Source organism: Dasypus novemcinctus, chromosome X (assembly GCF_030445035.2).
Source record: "Dasypus novemcinctus isolate mDasNov1 chromosome X, mDasNov1.1.hap2, whole genome shotgun sequence".
Taxonomy (NCBI): Eukaryota; Metazoa; Chordata; class Mammalia; order Cingulata; family Dasypodidae; genus Dasypus; species Dasypus novemcinctus.
Window position 1 is genome coordinate 20,715,883 of NC_080704.1, and position 19,249 is coordinate 20,735,131.

The 19,249-nt window shown below is 38.7% G+C and overlaps 1 protein-coding gene across 5 annotated transcripts in view; it reads right to left on the bottom strand.

Annotated features, from left to right (window-relative positions):
- BEND2 (BEN domain containing 2) overlaps positions 1-19,249 on the bottom strand; it is a 79,017-nt gene that overhangs the window by 25,047 nt on the left and 34,721 nt on the right. For 3 of the 5 annotated variants that reach the window (XM_023586502.3, XM_023586500.3, XM_023586499.3), the window contains exons 8-10: positions 9,940-10,062; positions 8,643-8,765; positions 6,769-6,894 (exon numbers count right to left, since the gene is read on the bottom strand). In XM_023586502.3, the coding sequence (XP_023442270.1) occupies positions 6,769-6,894; positions 8,643-8,765; positions 9,940-10,062 (372 nt within the window). The remainder of the gene's footprint in view (positions 1-6,768; positions 6,895-8,642; positions 8,766-9,939; positions 10,063-19,249) is intronic. The other 2 variants (XM_058291250.2, XM_023586501.3) reach the window with 1 other exon arrangement.

Consider the following 19,249-nt stretch of genomic DNA (forward strand, 5'->3'; position numbering starts at 1 on the left):
AGATGACACAAAGAGGCAATAGAAGGAATATAAGGAAGGAAATGGGATATATCACTACAGATCTAGCAGCCATTAAAAGGATAATAGAGCGGCAGACTTGGCCCAGTGGTTAGGGCGTCTGTCTACCACATGGGAGGTCCGCAGTTCAAACCCTGGGTCTCCTTGACCCGTGTGGAGCTAGCCCATGTGCAGTGCTGATGCGCGCAAGGAGTGCCGTGCCACGCGGAGTCTCCCCGCGTAGGAGAGCCCCACGCGCAAGGAGTGCACCCCGGAAGTGCAAAAGAAAAGTGCAGCCTGCCCAGGAATAGCGCTGCACGCACGGAGAGCTGACACAACAATATGACGCAACAAAAAGAGAAAACAGATTCCCGTGCCGCTGACAACAGAAGCAGACAGAGAAGATGCAGCAAATAGACACATAGAACAGACAACCGGGGGGGGGGGGGGGGATAAATAAATAAATAAATCTTTTTTTTAAAAAAAAGGATAATAGGAAATACATCAAACAACTTTTTACTCATCAATTTAATAACTACCAAACTCAATCAAGATGGTACAGACAGTCTGAATAGTACTCTAACTATTAAAGAAACTGAATTTGTAATAAAAACAGCCTCCAAACAGGAAATTTCTAAGCCCAGATGTCTTCACTGGAAATTTTTACCAAGTATTTAAAGGATTAAGACCAATTTTTCACAAAATATTCCAGAAAACAGAAGCAAAGGGAAAGTTCCCAAGCTCATTTTGTGAGGTTAGTATTATCCTGCTAACAAAAAACAAAGAACACAGAAAACTACAGAACAATCTTTCTCATGAACTTGGACATAAAAATCCTTAACCAATATTTGCAAACCAAATCCAGAAATGTATAAAAAGAAGCATACACCATGACCAAGTGGGATTTATTCCAGGTTATGCAAAGCTGATTCAATATTGAAAGATCAGTCATATAAGTCACCTTATCAACAGGCTAAAGAAGAAAAACCATATGATCATTGACATAGAAAAAGCACTTCACAAAATCCAATGCCCATTCATGATAAAAACTCAGCAAGTTAGGAATAGAGGGAAACTACCTCAACTTGATAAAGATCATCTACCAAAAACCTACAGCTAACATTGTATTAAATGGTGAAAGATAATGTATTCCCACTAAGATCAGAAACAAAGCAAGGATGTCTGCTTTAACCACTCTTATTCAACAGATACTGCAATCAGAGAAAGAAAAGAGAAGAGAAGAGAAAAGAGAAAAGAAAGGAAGGGAAGGGAAAAAGAAAGAGAAATAAAAGACATACAGAGTGGACAGAAAGAAGATGGTTCCTATTTGCTGATGGCATAACTGGCTATGTAGAAAATCCCAAGGAATCAACAAAAAAAATTTCCAGAATAAGCAAACTTAGCAAGGTTGCATGATACAAGATCAACACCCAAAAATCTAGGTCATTTATATATACCTACAACAAACACATGGAAATCAAAATTAAAAGTACAATACCATTTATAATTGTTCCAAAGGAAATTAAATATGTATGCATAAACTTTTAAAAGCATATACAAGATCTGTGTGCTGTTAAGCTGTATGCTGATGACAGAAATCAAAGACCTGAATACGTGGAGAGACGTGCTACTTTCACAGATGAGAAGGCTCAACATACTAAGATGGCAATTCTCCCCAAGGTCATCTGTAGGTTTTGTCTATGTTTATAAAAAACTTTTTTTAAAAAAAGTGTGGTTTAACAAGGGGAAATAGATCAATAGACTACAACAGAGAACCCAGAAATAGACAAACACAAATATGCCTAGTTGATTTTTCATAAAGAAGCAAAAGCAATTCATGGAGGAAAGATAGCCATTCTACAAATGGCAGTGGAGCAATTGGATATCCTTAGGCCAAGAAAAAATAGAAGAACCTCAACCTAAACCTCAAATCATATATAAAAACTCAAGGTGATCACGAACTTAAATGTAAAATGTAAAAATATACAAAGGAGAACAAAAAGTTGGTATTAAGGACTAGGCAAGGAATTCTAATCTTGACTCGAAAAGCACCATCCATTAAAGGAAAAGTTGTTAAATTGGATATCATCGAAATTTAAAACTTTCACTCAGCAAAAATTCCTGCCAAGATGATGAAAAGGCAAGCTGCAGACAGGGAGAAAATATTGGTAAACCACACATACAATAAAAGACAAGTTTCTATGATATCTCAGTCAGTCTCAAATTCAACAGAAAAAAAAAAACTTCTTTGAGATGATAGAACAGGCATTTCACAAGAAAGGATATAGAGAAAAAATTTACACCCCTATCCATTAGGCAAATGCATATAAAAATTTCAATGACACCCCACTATACACCAATCAGAATTGCTAAAGTAAAAAACAGTGACAACACAAAATGCTGGCAAGGATGCAGAGAAACTGAATTACTCCTACATGGCTGGTGGGAAGGCAAAATGGTACTGCCATTGTGGAAATACCTTGCCTGGTTCTTATAATACTAAAAATGCAATTACCATATGACCCACCAATTGTACTCTTGGGCATTTATCACAGAGAAATAAAAAATTATGGTTACACAAAAACCTACCCGTGAATTTGTATAGCAGCTCTATTCATAATTGCTAAAAACTGGAACAACCCAGATGTCATGGATAAACAAACCATGGTGCATCCATATCATGGAAGAGTACTCAGCAATAAAAAGGAAGGAATGACTGATACATGCTACCACTTCAATGAATGTACAGGGAATTATGCTTAATGAAAAAAGCCAATCCCAAAAGGTTATATACTACACGAGTTCATATATATAACATTCTAGAAACAAGAAAATTATAAAGGAGGAGAACACATTAGTAGTTGCAGGGATTAGGGAGGAGGTTGGGGAAGGGGGTAATAACAACGAGGTAGGTGTTCTTATACAAAAGCAACAAGAGAGATTCTGGAAGTAATAGGGTGGTTCTGTATCATGACTGTGGTGGTGAATACCTGAATTTACACATCATAAAACTGCAGATAAATGTATACACACACACACATGCAACTGTGGACATTTCGATGTGATCTGTGGAGAGTATCAATATCAGTATCCTGGTTGTGATATTTTACTACAGTTTTGCAAGATGCTACCGTCCAGGGAAACTAGGTAAAGGGTATGTGGGACCTCTGTATTATTTTGTACCTGCATGTGATTCATAAATAATCTCAAAATTAAATGTTTAATTTTGAAAAGTTACCACTAGTTTGCATTAAAGATATTACTGAATGTAGAGTAAATAACTGTACTTGTAATATATATCATTTAAAACTCACCAAAGTTGGGTGTGAGGAAGTGAGGTGGCAAGGTAGTATTAGTATCTGGGTCACTGTCATTTTCCAACAAAGGTGGGTTATTTGCTCTCTCAGAACTTGTTTCCAGGCTAACTTCTGCTTTGAATAAAATGTCAGTAAGTAAAATATTTTCAAATGCAGAAAGACAAGAAATCTAACCCATGATTTTGATGTCAGGAGAAACTATCCTTCGGGAATGAAGGGGAAGTAAAAGTCTTAGATGAAGGAAAACTAAAAGTATTTGTCGTTAGCTGACTTACTCTTGCAGAATGGCTAAAGGAAGATCTTCAGACAGAAAGCATACAAAAAAAGAGGTAATCTTGGAGCACCAGGAAGAAAGAATGAACAATGGAAAAAGTGGAAATATGCATGCAGAGAAACTAGATCAGTTGTACATTGCTGAGGGGAGGGGGGAGGATGGAAGATGGTATGGCCACTCTGATAAACAATTTGGCAGTTTCTTATAAAACTAAATATGCAATTACCACATGATTCACAATTTCACTCCTGGGCATTATCACAGAGAAATTAAAACTTATGTCCCCACAAAAACCTATACATAAGTGTTCATAGTAGGCTTACTTGTGAGAACCCCAAAGAGGAAACAGCCCAGATGACCTTAAACAGGAAAAGAGATCCACAAAAGGTGGTAAATCCACTATACCACGGCTAGTACTCAGCAGTGACAAGGGGAGGTACTCTTAAGTCTTCAAAAGCATTATGCTGAGTGAAAAAAAGCCAAGCCCTCAAAGCTACAGGCTATATGAGTCTATGTATGTAACATTCCTTTAATGATAAAATTATAAAAAGGAAAAGGGAGATTAGGGGTTACCAGGAGCAATGACAAAGTAGGAGATGGGGTGAGCAGTTAAGCGGGGAGAAAGGTGGGCATGGTTTTTAAAGGGCTACAGGTAGAATCCTTGTGATGACTAAAGCATTGTGTCTTGACTGTGGTAGTAATGCATATACAAACCTAATCATGTCACAAAACTGCACAGAACAAAAGTCACACACACACACAGAAATTAATATAAGTAACTGGGGACAGTTCCATGAGATCTGTGGATTGTATCAATGTCAGTATCCTGGTTGTGATATTTTACTAAAGTTTTCCAAGATGTCACCATTCAGGGAAACTGAGTAAAGCATACATTGTCTTTCTCTGTATTATATATTACAACTGCCTGTGCAGCTAAAATTTTCTCAATATAAAACTTTTAATTTTAACTCATTAATTGTAATTAATTTTTAATTAGAAAAAGCTACCAGTGGCTTGCATTAAGGGTGATGATAAATGCAGATTAAAAGGGCTATTAGTGGGAAGCGAATGTGGCTCAAGACATTGAGCTCCCACCTACCACATGGGAGGTCCCGGATTTGGTTCCTGGTGCCTCCTGGAGAAGACCAGCAAGACAGTGAGCTGGCACAACAGGCAGGCGTGGCAAGATGATGCAACAAAGGAGACACAAAGAGGAAAGACAAAAAGAGACACGACAAAAGTAGGGAGTAGAGGTGGCTCAAGCAATTGAATGCCTCCCTCCCACATGGGAGGTCACAGGATTAGTTCCTGGTGCCTCCTAAAGAGAAGATGAGCAGACACAGACATACAGCAAATAGATGCATAAAGCAGACAACAAATGGACAGAGAAAGCAGACAGTGAGTGCAAACAATTGGAGGGGAAATAAATAAAATAAAATCTTTTTTTTTTTTAAAGATTTATTTATTTATTTAATTTCCCCCCCTCCCCTGGTTGTCTGTTCTTGGTGTCTATTTGTTGCGTCTTGTTTCTTTGTCCGCTTCTGTTGTCGTCAGCGGCACAGGAAGTGTGGGCGGCGCCATTCCTGGGCAGGCTGCACTTTCTTTTCAACGCTGGGCGGCTTTCCTCAGGGGCGCACTCCTTGCGCGTGGGGGTTCCCCCACGCGGGGGACACCCTTGTGTGACACGGCACTCCTTGCGCGCATCAGCACTGCGCATGGCCAGCTGCACACGGGTCGAGGAGGCCCGGGGTTTGAACCGCGGACCTCCCATATGGTAGACGGACGCCCTAACCACTGGGCCAAAGTCCGTTTCCCATAAAATAAAATCTTTTTAAAAAGGGCTATTGGTAGTATGTATTATTTCAAACTCACCAAAACTGGGAAGGATGCAGAGAGATGGTGAGGAAAGATCTTGGCCACTGTGATTTCCCAATAAAAGTGGGTCACTGATATTTAAAGGGCTCCTTTCCAGGCTAGTTTGTACTATGACCAATGTTTCTATAAGCAAAACATTTTTTAAGTGCTGTAAGCAAAGAACTCCCAACTATGTTATTTCAATCTAGTGAAACTATTCTTCAGGAATGAAGTGAAAATAAAGACATAACTGGACAAAGGAGAACTAAAAGTATTTGTCACTAGCTCACAAACTGCAAACAGTGAAGAGATGGTAAAAGAAACAATCTTGGGGCACCCAGAAGGAAGACAGAACAATGGGAAAAACAGAGGTAAAGGTGCAAAGAAACTGGATCATTCATACACTGCTGGCGGGAATGTAAAACGGGATAGTCACACTGGAAAACACTTTGGCAGTTTCTTATAAAACTCAAGATGCAATTAGTAAGTGACCCAGGAATTGCACTTGGGCATTCATCCCAGAGAAATGAAGACTTATGTTCACACAAAACTAGTACATAAGTGTTCATAGCAGCTTTACTAGTAAGAGCCAAAACCAGGAAACAATCCAGAAGGCTTCCAATGACAAACAAACCATGGTACTTCCATACCACAGAAAAATACTCAACAATAAAAAGAAATGAACTATCAATACACTCAAGAATTTGGAAGAATCTCCAGGGAATTATGCTGAATGAAAAGAGCCAGTGAAAAAGGATACAAACAATAAGAGTACATTTGTACCATGTTCTTAAAATGACAAAATAATAAAGAGGTAGAACATTATTGTTCTTGGGGCAGCAACAAAGCGGGCAGTAAAAGTGGGAGGCTAAGGAGAGAAGGGAGGTTTTGGCTTTTAAAAAAATGACAACAGGTAGGATCCTTGTGACAGAAATGTTCTGTATCTTGACTATGATGGAGGATATACACACCTAATCACGTCATGAAATTACATAGACTAAATACACAAACATATACCATACATACACATGAATGTAAGTAAAACTGGGGACATCTCCATAAGACCTCAGATTGTATCAATATCCTGGTTGTGAAATTTTACTACAGTTTTATGAGATGTTACCATTGGGGCAAACTGGGCAAAGGGTACACAGAATCCCTCTGCATTATTTAGTAGAACTGCATGAGCAACTAAAATTTTCTCAATATGTAACTTTTAGTTTTAATTATAATTAATTCGAAAAAGCCACCACTGATTTGCATTCAGGGTGTTGATAAATGCAGATTAAATAGAGCTATTTCTAATATGTATCCTTTCAAACTCACCAGAACTTGGAATGAGGCAGAAAGTTGGTGAGGAAGGACCTTCACCATTGTCACTTTCCAACAAATTGGGGTTACTGATTCCCTCAAGGCTCTTTTCCAGGGTGGTTTCTTCTTTGTCCAACATTTCTATAAGGAAAAGATTTTTCAAGTGGTGTAAGTAAAGAACTCCGAATTATGTATTCTAAATCCAGAAAAACTATTCTTCAGGAATGAAGTAAAAAAAAAAAAGACATAATTGGACTAACTACAAGTACTTGTTGCTAGCTGACTTACCCTTAAAGAATGGTTAAAGGACAATCTTAAAACACAAAGGATATAATAAAAGAAGGAATCTTGGAGCATCAGTGAGGAGGGAAGAACAATGGGAAGAGCAGAAATAAGGATTCAGAGACACTACATCATTCATGTATTATTGCTGAGAATGTAAAATGGTACAGGCACTCTAGAAGAGTTTAGTGGTTTCTTATAAAACTAAACATGGAATTACCATACGATCCAACTGTATTTGGGCATTCATTCCAGAGAAATGAAAACTTATGTTCACACAAAATTCTGTACATGAAGTTCATAAGAGTTTTAATCCTAAAAGCCAAAGAGTAGAAAAAAATCCAGAATCCTTCAACAGGTGAATGACCAATCAAACCGTGGCACATCGGTACCATGGACTAGAACTCAGCAACAAAAAGAAGGAACCACTGATAACATGGCACAACTTGGATGAGCCTTAGGAATGAATTACACCGAGTGGAAGAAAGCCAATTCCAAAAGATTACATATTATATAATTCCATTTACATAGCAATAATGAAGTGGCAAATGATAGATTTGGAGCAGAGTTTAGTGGTTTCCAGCATTTAGGGACAACACAGGGGCAGCAACATAAGGTCGATCAGGAAAGACCATGGTGGTGATAGCAGTGATCTGTATCTTGACTGTGGTGCTGGATACTTGAACTTACACATATGATAAATTTGTATAAGTCTAACTACACATACATATACATATGAATACCACACACACACATTACACAAATGGATACAACTAAAATTGGAGACATCGCAATAGGATCTGTGTATGGTATTGTGTCAATATCATGGATTTGATATATTACTATAGTTTTACATCATGTTACTATCAGAGGAAATAGGGTAAAGGGTAAATAGGGTCTCTCTTTTTTTTATTTTTTTTGTCTTTATTTTTTTAATATTACATTAAAAAAATATGAGGTCCCCATATACCCCCACCCCCCTCACCCCACTCCTCCCCCCATAAAAACAATCTTTTCCATCATCATGAGCCATTCACTGCATTTGGTGAATACATCTCTGAGTACCGCTGCACCTCATGGTCAATGGTCCACAGCATAGCCCACACTCTCCCACAGTCCACCCAGTGGGCCATGGGAGGACATACAATGTCCAGTAACTGTCCCTACAGCATCACCCAGGACAACTCCAAGTCCCAAAAATACCCCCACATTTCATCTCTTCCTCCCACTCCCTACCCCCAGCAGCCACCATGGCCAAACACCACACCAGGGATCCAAGAGTGCCTACAACTGAAAGCAGGAGAACTGCATCCAGCATCCATGTGGAATCTAAACCCCCTCTTGATATAGATGTGGAGTGGACACAACCATCCCAAGGTCCATAGGATGGAGGAATAGAGTATGGATTAGAGTGGACTTACTGATATTCTAGTCATGAACTACTGTGATTAGTAATCGAAGGATCTATTATTTATTCCAACTTATGTACAGCTAAAATTTTATGAGAATATAAAGTTTAATTAGAAAAAGCTACAACTATCTTGCATTAAGGGTGTTGATAAATGCAGATTAAACTGAGCTACTTCTATGTATCATTTCAAACTCACCAAAATTGGAAATACTGGAGACAGATGGTGTAGAAGTATCTTTGTCCTTGTCATTTTCCAATAAAAGTAGGTACATCATTGTCTCAGGGTTTTTTTCCAGACTGGTTTGTGCTTCCATCATTTCTTTAAAAAAAAAACAAAAACAAAAACAGTTTCAAGTGATGAAAGAAATCTCAACAGCAAACTCTATACCAGATAAAACTATCCTCTATCCTTCAGAAATGAAGGAGATACAAAGACATTCCCAAATGAATGAAAACTGAAATTAATTTGTCACTGACTCACTTACCCTGTAAGAACAACTAAAGGAAACTCTTCAATAGATAGGATATGATGAAAGAGGTAACCTTGGAGCATCAGGAAGCAAGAGAGAACAATGAAAAGAGCAGAATAAAGCATGCAGAGAAACTAGACCACTCCAAAACCACTGATATAAAATGGTAGAGGCCCTGTGGAAAACACTTGGGTAGTTTCTTATCAAACTAAAGATGAAATTACTAAACAACCCAGCAACTGGAATTCCTGGAAACTCATCCCATAGAAATAAAAAGTTAAGTTTATACAAATACCTGCATGCAAGTGTTCATAGCACCTTTTCTTGAAAAAGCCAAAAACTGGAAGCACATAAATCCATCAATGAATGAGCACAAAAACAAACTATAGCACATTCACACTCTATAATATCACACAGCAACAAAAAGGAATGGACTAGTGATATGTGCAGAACTTGGATGAGTCTTTGGAGATTAAGCTGAGTGAAAAAAAGCCAACCCCAAAAGATTGCACATAATATGATTCCATTTATAAAACAATAAAAAACTATAGCTTTGGAGAACATATTCTTTAGTGTTAGCAGTTAGGGACAGGGCAGGGATTTGGAATAAGGTCAAACTTGGGCAGGCACACGTGCACGTGGTTATAGAGGAGCAACAGGAGGGATAGCAGTGGTAATGGAACTGATCGTTTCATTGTTTTGACTGTAGTGGATAACTGAACCTATACATATGATTAAAATACTTAGAACAAAATACAGATACACACATACTGATTAATACAACTAAAATTGTGGACTTCTCAAAAGCTCTATGAATTGTATGTCAATACCCAGGATAAGATATTTTATGAGATGTAACCATTGGGGGAGACTGGTACATGGGGTCTCTCTGCATCGTTTATTTTAAGTACATGTCAGCCTAGAATTTAATCAAAATAAAAACCTGAATTAGAAAAAGCTACCACTGACTCAAATTAAGGGTGCTGATGAATCTAGATTAAATTGTGTTAGCCGTAAACTCACCAAAACTGAGCAGGATGCAGGAAGACAACGAAGAAGGATCCTGGCCACTGTCATTTTCCAGTAGCGTGAAAGAACTCATTGTCTCAGGACTCTTTAACAAAATGGCCTGTGCTTTTACCATTTCTATAAATAAAAGATTTTTCAAATGCTGAAAGAAATCTCAAACAGGAATTCCATATCAGGAGAAATTATCCTTTGGGAGTGCAAGGGAAATAAAGACATTCTCACATAAAGGAAAACTAAAATAATTCGTCACTAGCTGGCTCACCCTTAAAGAATGGCTAAAGTATGGGAAGCAGATGTGGCTCAGGCGACTAAGCTCCCGCCTGCCACACTGGAGGTCTGCGTTTGGTTCCCAGTGCCTCCTAAAGAAGAGAGCAAGACAGCAAGCTGACATGACGGGCTGGAGGAGCAAGCTGACACAAGATCACACAGTGAGATGATGCAACCAAGAGACACAGCAAGGAAACACAATGAGAGATGCAACAAAGTAGGGGGTGGAGGTGGCTCAGGCAATTGGGTGCCTCCCTCTCACATGGGAGGTCATGGGTTTGGTTCCAGGGGCCTCCTAAAAAAAAAGACCAGCACACAACAAACACAACAAATACAAACAATGAGGGGGTGGGGAGAAATAAATAAAATGAATCTTAAAGGAAATAAAATAAATAAAGTCTTATTTATTGAAATAAATCTTAAAGGAAAACCTTCAAACAGAAAGGATAGGATGAAAGAAATCCTGGAGCACAAGAAAGGACGGAAAAAAAACAGGCTGAGCAGAAACATGCATGTGGAGAAACTGGATCGCAATACATTGTTGGTGGGAATGTAAAATGGTTCAGCCACTCTGGAAAAGAGTTTGGCAGTTTCTTATGAAAAAAACATATCACCACACAACCCAGTAAATGCACTCTTCTTGGGCATTCATCTCAGAGAAATGAAAACTCTACACAAAAACATATACATCAACAGTCAATGCAACTTTACTCCTAACTAAGAGCTAAAAACTAGGAAAAAAAAACCTCAGATGTCCTTCAACAGGTGAAGGGATACTCAAACCATGGTCTATCCATACTATGGAATAGTACTAATCAAAAGAAAAGAAGGAACTACTGATACAAGCCACAAATTTTGGTGATGGAAACATATAGTGTCTTGATTGTGTGGAATATATATAACTTACTGTGGCACAAAATTGCATAGAACTGAATACATTCACAGCCACACACAAATGAACAAGTAACAATGGGGACATCTCTGTTAGATGTGTGGATTGCATCAATGTCACTATCCTGGCAGTGATACTTTACTGTGGTTTTACAAAATGTTATCAAAATGGCTAGAGTGTAAATGAGAACTCTGTAATATTTCTTACAACAGTATGTGCAGCTAAAGTTTTCTCAAAATAAAACTTTAATTTTTAATGGATTAATTTCTAATTAGAAAAAGCTACTACCAGCTCACATTAAGAGGGTTGAAGATTCTAGATTTTAAAAAGTGCTATACACAATATGTATCCTTTCAAACAAACAAACATCAGGAGGGATACAGAGAGAAGATGAGGGAGGATTTTAGTCACTGTCATTTCCCAATAAAGGTGCGTGACTGATTCCTACAGAGCTGTTTTCCAGGCTGGTTTCTGCTCTGATCACCATTTCTGTAAGGAAAACATCATTCAAGTGCTGAAAGAAAAGAACTCCCAATTGCATAGTCTATGTCAGGAGACACTATTCTTCAGGAATGAAGTAAAAATACAATAAGATGAAAGAAACTAAAAATATCTGTTGTTGGCCTACTAGAAGCCTCAAAGAAGTGCTAAAGGAAGATCTTCAAACAAAAAGGATATGGCAAAAGAAGGAATATTCGGAGGATCAGAAAGGAAGTAGCAGAAATAAATGTGTGGAGAGACTACATCACTCGTACATTGCTGGGGGAAATGTGAAACGTTACAGCCACTCTAGAAAACATTTGCCAGTTTCTTATAAAACTAAACCTGCAATTACCACATGACCCAGCAATTGCAGTCTGAGACATCATCCCAGAAAAATGAAAAGTTTTGTTTACTTAAACCTGTATATGAATGTCCATAGCAGTTTTTCTCGTAATAGCCTAAAACTAGAAACAACCCACAGTCCTTCAATAGTTGAATGGTTAAAGAAACCAAGGAATAGTATTCAAAAATAAACATGAAGTACTGATACAGGTAACAACTTTGAGGAAACTCCAGTGAATTTTGCTAAATGATAAAAGCCAATCTTAACATGTCATATACTATACGATTCCATTTACCTAACAATATGTAAGTGGCACACTACAGATTAAGAGGAATGTGTGATGTGATGTGACATGACGTGGTATGAGTCATTTGCCAGCAGTTAAAGAGGGGTTTTTAGGGAGAAAAGTCAACTTCAGGAGGTAGGTGTGGTTAGAAAATGGCAAAAGGAGTGATCACAGAGGTTATGGAATGCTTCTGTATATTGGCTGGTGGTGAATACATAAATCTACATATGTGATAAATATTGTATAGCTCTAACTATGCACACACGCACACACAAAATAGAAGTAAAACTATGGACATCTCAAAAAGATCTGTGGATTGGATCATGTTGATCTCCTTATTGTACTACTTTACTATAGTTTCGTAAGATGTTACCATTGGGAGAAACTGAGTAACGGGTGCCTGGGACCTCTCTGGATTATTTATTACAATTGTAAGCATTTGTAAGCCTAAAAGTTTGTCAAAGACTTTTACTTTTAATGAATTAATTAAATTTTAATTAGAAAAGGCTACCACTGGCTTGCATTGACAATTTTGATGAATTAATAGTGTTGCTTGTAATGTGTATCACTCCAAACTCACCAGAAGTGGGAAGGTTGCAGAGAGATGATAAGGAAGGAAATTGGCCACTGCCACTTTCCAGTAAAGGTGGACAATTGATTTCCACTGAGCTCTTTTCTAGGACACTTTTTTCTTTGTCCAACATTTCTATGAGGAAAACCTTTTTTAAGTACTGTAAGTAAAGAACTCCCAACCATGTATTCTACCAGCAAAACTGTTCTTCAAGAATGAAATGAAAATAAAGACATAATCAGAGAAGGAGAACTAAAATTATTTGCTGTTATCTGAATTACACTTAAGAAATAATAAAGAAAGATCTTAAAACACAAAGGATATGATAATAAACTGAATCTTGTAGCATCAGGACAGAAGAAAAATGGAAAGAGACAAAATAAGGATACAGAGAAACTACATCATTTATTATTCTTGGTAGAAGTGTAAAAGGGTACAGCCACTCTGGAAAACACTCTGGCATTTTCTTATAGAACTAAACATGCACTTTTCCAAATAATCCAGGAATTGCACTGCTACACATTATCTCAGAAGAATGAAAATTCATCTATAAATAAATACCTGCGCATGAATGCCTATACCAGCTTTAATTCAAATACCCAAAAACTGGAAGCAACCAATATTTCCTAAAATATATTTTTAACAGATGAATGGTTTAAAAAACCTGGTATAGGGAAACGGACTTTGGCCCAGTGGTTAGGGCGTCCATCTACCATATGGGAGGTCCGCGGTTCAAACCCCGGGCCTCCTTGACCCGTGTGGAGCTGGCCATGCGTAGTGCTGATGCGCGCAAGGAGTGCCATGCCACGCAAGGGTGTCCCCCGCGTGGGGGAGCCCCACGCACAAGGAGTGCGCCCGTGAGGAAAGCCGCCCAGCGCGAAAAGAAAGAGCAGCCTGCCGAGGAATGGCGCCACCCACACTTCCCGTGCCGCTGACGACAACAGAAGCGGACAAAGCAACAAGACGCAGCAAATAGACACCAAGAACAGACAACCAGGGGAGGGGGGGGGGAATTAAATAAATAAATAAATCTTTAAAAAAAAAAAAAGTTAAAAAAAAAAAAAACCTGGTATATCTATACCATAGAATACTATTTAACAATACAAAGAATGTACTATTGATACACACAAGGTCTGGATGGGTCTCCAGGGAATTACACTGAACGAAAAAAAAAAAAAGCCAAGCCCCACAAATTACACACTGTACAATCCCATTTATACAACATTCTTGATGTGACAATATTATAGAGAAGAAAAAACGATCAGTTGTTGGCAAGGATTAGGGACCATGCAGGGGGAAAGGGAAAGCTATCTGAGGGAAGTGACTGTGGTTATAAAAGAGCATTACGAGGGATCGTAGTAGTGACGGAAACCATTTGTATCTTGACTATGGCAGTAGACAATCAAACCTACTCTTGTAAAAACTACACAGAACTGGGAAAACCAGCCAGATGGCGGCAGAGTAAGGAGCTCCTAAAGTCAGCTCATGCTACAGGGCAGTTAGTAAACACCCAGAGCTACGTGAAGCACCTGTTTGGGGGCTCCAGGAGACCAGAAGAGCATCCTGCAAGATCCTTGAAGGAATGGAAGGAGACTGCCCATCTGCAGAGAAGATTCGTGAGTAGAGCACTCCATGCTCTGGAGGCCGGTGCCCATCCTCCACTGGAGGCACAAGCCGCCTCAAGAGCTGTTCCGCGGCTGGAATTGGAAGTTCCATTTCCCAAAAATGGCAGGAAGAGACGACTGGGCACCAATTTCAGCTACTGATTAGTAAATTCAGCAGGCTAAAGTATAATCCTAAAAACAGCTAAAGTTTGAGCCTGCTGAAGTCAGAAAGAGGCTAGCAGCTGCCATTTTAACTCTACACCTGGCATGAAGGGAAGCGGACAGACTGAAAATCACAGCGCTGATGGGGACCAGCTTCTTTCCATCATTCAGATTGCAGCTCTAGCCTAAGCCCCAGCCCTACCTCCGGCAGGGAGGAGCTGGGGGGAACTGCACTGGCTTCTCAAAGAAAATATAGCCAGAGGCAGGTGATCATCCTACTCTGATGGTGCAAGCCTCCCTGGGAGCTGTTCTGGGGCTGAAATTGGAAGCTCCATTTCACAAAAACAGGGGAGGAGGAGATGGTTAGACACCGATTTCAGCTACTGATTAGTAAATTCAGCTGGTAAAAGTCTATCCCTAAGAACAGCTAAAGTTTGAATATGTCCAGGTCAGAAAGAGGCCAGTAGCTACCATTTTGACTCCACCCCTGCATGAGGGGAAGCCAGGATAACTGAAAATCACAGTGATGGTAGGAACCAGTTTCTTTTACCCGGATCAGCCTGCAGCCCTAGCCTAGGCTTCAGCCCCACCTCTGGCAGGAAGGAGACTGGTGGGCCCTGCACCAGCCTATCCAGGTAACTGCAGGTACCTTTGGCTGGCACAGACTGAATAATAAGAAGGCTACCTGGGCAACTGCAGTCATTTGGACCTGCATAGCATAGATTGCTGCCCACACCTGCAGCTCCATCCCTGCCCCAGGCAGGGGAGAAAGGGGTGTGAAGCTTCATCAGTCTCTCTGGGCCACTACAGTCTAGGCCTGCACAACTTGTATTATTACACACAGCTGTGGCTTGGTCCCTACCCCTGGCAAAGGAGAAAGTTGGGAGAAGCTTTATCAGGGAAATAAGGGCAGCTTGAGCCAGCCCTCAGCTTATAGCACCAGCTACATCCCTGGTTCCTACCACACAACCAGCAAGAGAGAAAGGACAGGAAGCCCTAAATTAAAGAGAGAAACGGTACCCAGAATAAATACATCTAGTAAGCCAGATGCCAAGACACCAACAAAAAATTACAATCCACACCAAGAAACAGGAAGATATGGCCCAGTTAAAGGAACAAGATAAGCCTCCAGATGACATAAAGGCGCTGAGACAACTAATCACAGATGTTCAAACAAATCTCCATAATAAATTCAGTGAGATGGCTAAAGAGATGAGGATATTAAGACATTGGGTGTGGTGAGGTGTGGGGTATATGGGAACATTTTACTTTTTTTTAATGTAATATTTTCTGTGATCTATGTATCATTTTTAAAAAGGCAATTAAATTTTAAAAAATTTTTTAAAAAGACATTGGATGAGCACAAATAAGAATTTGAGGGAAACGGACTTTGGCCCAGTGGTTAGGGCGTCCGTCTACCACATGGGAGGTCCGCGGTTCAAACCCCGGGCCTCCTTGACCCGTGTGGAGCTGGCCATGCGCAGCGCTGATGCACGCAAGGAGTGCCGTGCCACGCAAGGGTGTCCCCCGCGTGGGGGAGCCCCACGCGCAAGGAGTGCGCCCATGAGGAAAGCCGCCCAGCGTGAAAAGAAAGAGCAGCCTGCCCAGGAATGGTGCCGCCCACACTTCCCATGCCGCTGACGACAACAGAAGCGGACAAAGAAACAAGATGCAACAAATAGACACCAAGAACAGACAACCAGGGGAGGGGGGGGAATTAAATAAATAAATAAATCTTTAAAAAAAAAAAAGAATTTGAAATGAAAACATACGTAGAAATATAGCAGATCTTATGGGAATGAAAGGTGCAATAAATGAAATTAAAAATACACTGGAACCATATAATAGCAGATTTGAGGAGGCAAAAGAAAGGATTGGTGAGCTTGAAGAAATGGCCTCTGAAAGTGAACATATAAAAGAACAGATGGAGAAAAGAATGGAAAAAATTGAACAAGTTCTCAGGAAACTAAACGACAGTAAGAGACATGCAAACATATGTGTACTGGGTTGTCCCAGAAGGAGTAGAGAAGGGAAAAGGGGCAGAAAGAATATCTGAAGAAATAACAGTAGAAAATTTCCCAACCCTTTTGAAGGGCACAGATATCCATGTTCAAGAAGAACAATGGACTCCCATCCGAAAAAATCCAAATAGAACAACTCCAAGACACATACTCATCAGAATGTCAAATGCCAAAGACAGAGAGAGAATTCTGAAAGCAGCAAGAAAAAAGCAAGGCATAACATATAAGGGATATCCAATAAGATTAAGTGCCAACTTCTCATCAGAAACCATGGAGGCAAGAAGGCAGGGGTATAATATATTTAAGATACTGCAAGAGAAAAACTTCCAGACAAGAACCTTATATCCAGCAATTTCTTTCAGAACTGAGGGCGAGTTTAGAATATTCACAGATAAATAGAAACCGAGAGAGTGTATAACCAAGAGACCATCTCTATAGGAAAAAATAGTGTGCTACAGTGTAATATTTTTTAAAATGAATTAAAAATAAATTAATTAATTAATTTTAAAGTCAATAGATACAAAACAAAAAAGAAAAGATAGGAGAGTCTTGGAAGAGAGTCTAGAAATGAAGATTATATCAGCAAAAGTAACTAAAAGTGTCAAAACAGAGGTGAAAATAAAATATGACAGATAAAACCCAAATATTTTGGAATAAACTTCACAAAAGATGTAACGCTCTTGTATTCGGGAAACTACAACTCACTGTTAAAAGAAATTTTAAAGAGACCTAAGTAATTGGAAGAACATTCCATGCTCACAGATTGAAAGACTAAATATCATTAAGATGTCAATTCTCCTCAAATTGAAATACAGATTCAATGCAATTCTGATAAAAATTCTGCCAGCATTTTTTAAATAAATGGAAAACATGATTATCAAATTTATTTGGAAGGGTAAAGTGTCCTGAATACCCAGAACATCTTAAAAAGGAAAAGCAAAATTGGAGGACTCTCACTTCTGGACTTTAAATCATATTACCTAGCTACAGTGGTAAAAACAACATGGTACTGACATAAAGACAGATACATAGACCAATTGAACCCAACTGATGGTTCAGAAACAAACCCTCACATCTACAGCCAAGTGATTTTTGACAAGCCTGTCAAACCCACCCAGCTCGGGCAGAACAGTCATTCCACAAATGGTGATGAGAGAACTGAATATCCATAGCCCAAAGAAGGAAAAAGGACCCCTATCTCACACCTTTCTCAAAATGGATGAAAAACCTAAATATAAAGGTAAGAACCATAGCTTCTAGAGGAAAATGTAGGAAAATATCTTCAAGACTTGGTGGTAGGTGGTGGATTCTTAAAGGAGATAAAAGGAGGACTGAGATGGACTACTGATGTTTAATGTATGTAGAAGTTTTAATTAGCTTTATTGTAAAAGTGTGGAAATGTATAGAGTTGATGATAACACATTATAGTAAGAAACAGCTGGTTTCTAAATGGGAATGTGGCTGAAAAGGGTAGTCTTGGGATGTAAATGTTAATTGAAAAAAAGCTAGAGAATAATCTAGAGACTGACTAACAGTAAACCCAGAGGTGGATGGAAATTGTAGTTAATGGCACAGATGTAAGAGTGTCCTTTGTGAGCTAGAGCAGATGTACATCACTATTGCAAGGTAGTGTGAATGTGGAGAAGCATGGAAAAAATACAACTGGAGTGACCTATGGACTGTGGTTAACAATAATAATGTAATATTCATGTATCTATGACAAAGATGTACTGTGCTGATAATGGGGAAGTACGGAAAAAGTCTGCCAAATGTATGCTATGTACCTGGTAATAATCTGATGATATTATCTCTAATTTATAACAAATGTTCTACCATGGTGTGATGTATTAATAGAGGGGCATTTTATGGGAATTCAGCACATGTGCATGATTGTTTTTAAGTTTACAACTTCTGTCATAAAAATACATTTAAAAAATAATAATAGGGCAGGTTGGGAGGGAAATACACCAAATATAAGATAAGAACTATAGTTAGTAATAAGATTTCGACAATATTCTTTCATAATTTGTAAGAAATGTCTCACAACAATGCAAGGTGTTGGTGATAGGTTGATGTATGGGACCCCTGTATGATGTTATGCATATTTGCTTTGTAAGTTCACAACTTTTACTATAGACTTATTGTTTATGTATGTTCATGTATAAATGATACAGTAATAATAACAACAGGCTGGGTTGGGGGGAAAACACACCAAATGTAAGATACTTTTGTTAGTAGTAATATTTTGAGGATGCTCTTTAATCATTAGTTAAAAATGTTTCACAACAATGCAAAGTATTGGTGGTAGGGTGAGGTGAGGTGTGAGAGCCCTGTATTATGTTATATATGTTTGTTTTATAAGTTCACAACCATTACTATACACTTATTGTTTACATATGTTTATGTATGAGTGCAGGACATCTCCATAAGATCTGTGGATTGTACCCATGTCAATATCCTGAATATGATAGTTTACTAGTTTTATAAGATGTTATCATTGGGGAAATGGGTAAAGTATAAACTGGGTCTCTCTGTATTAATTCTTACAACTGACTATGATCTAAAATTATCTCAAAATAAACAGCTTAACTGAAAAAAGAGCTACACTACCACTACCTTGCATTAAGTATGTTGACAAGCATAGATTAAATAGTGCTATTTCTAATATGTATCAT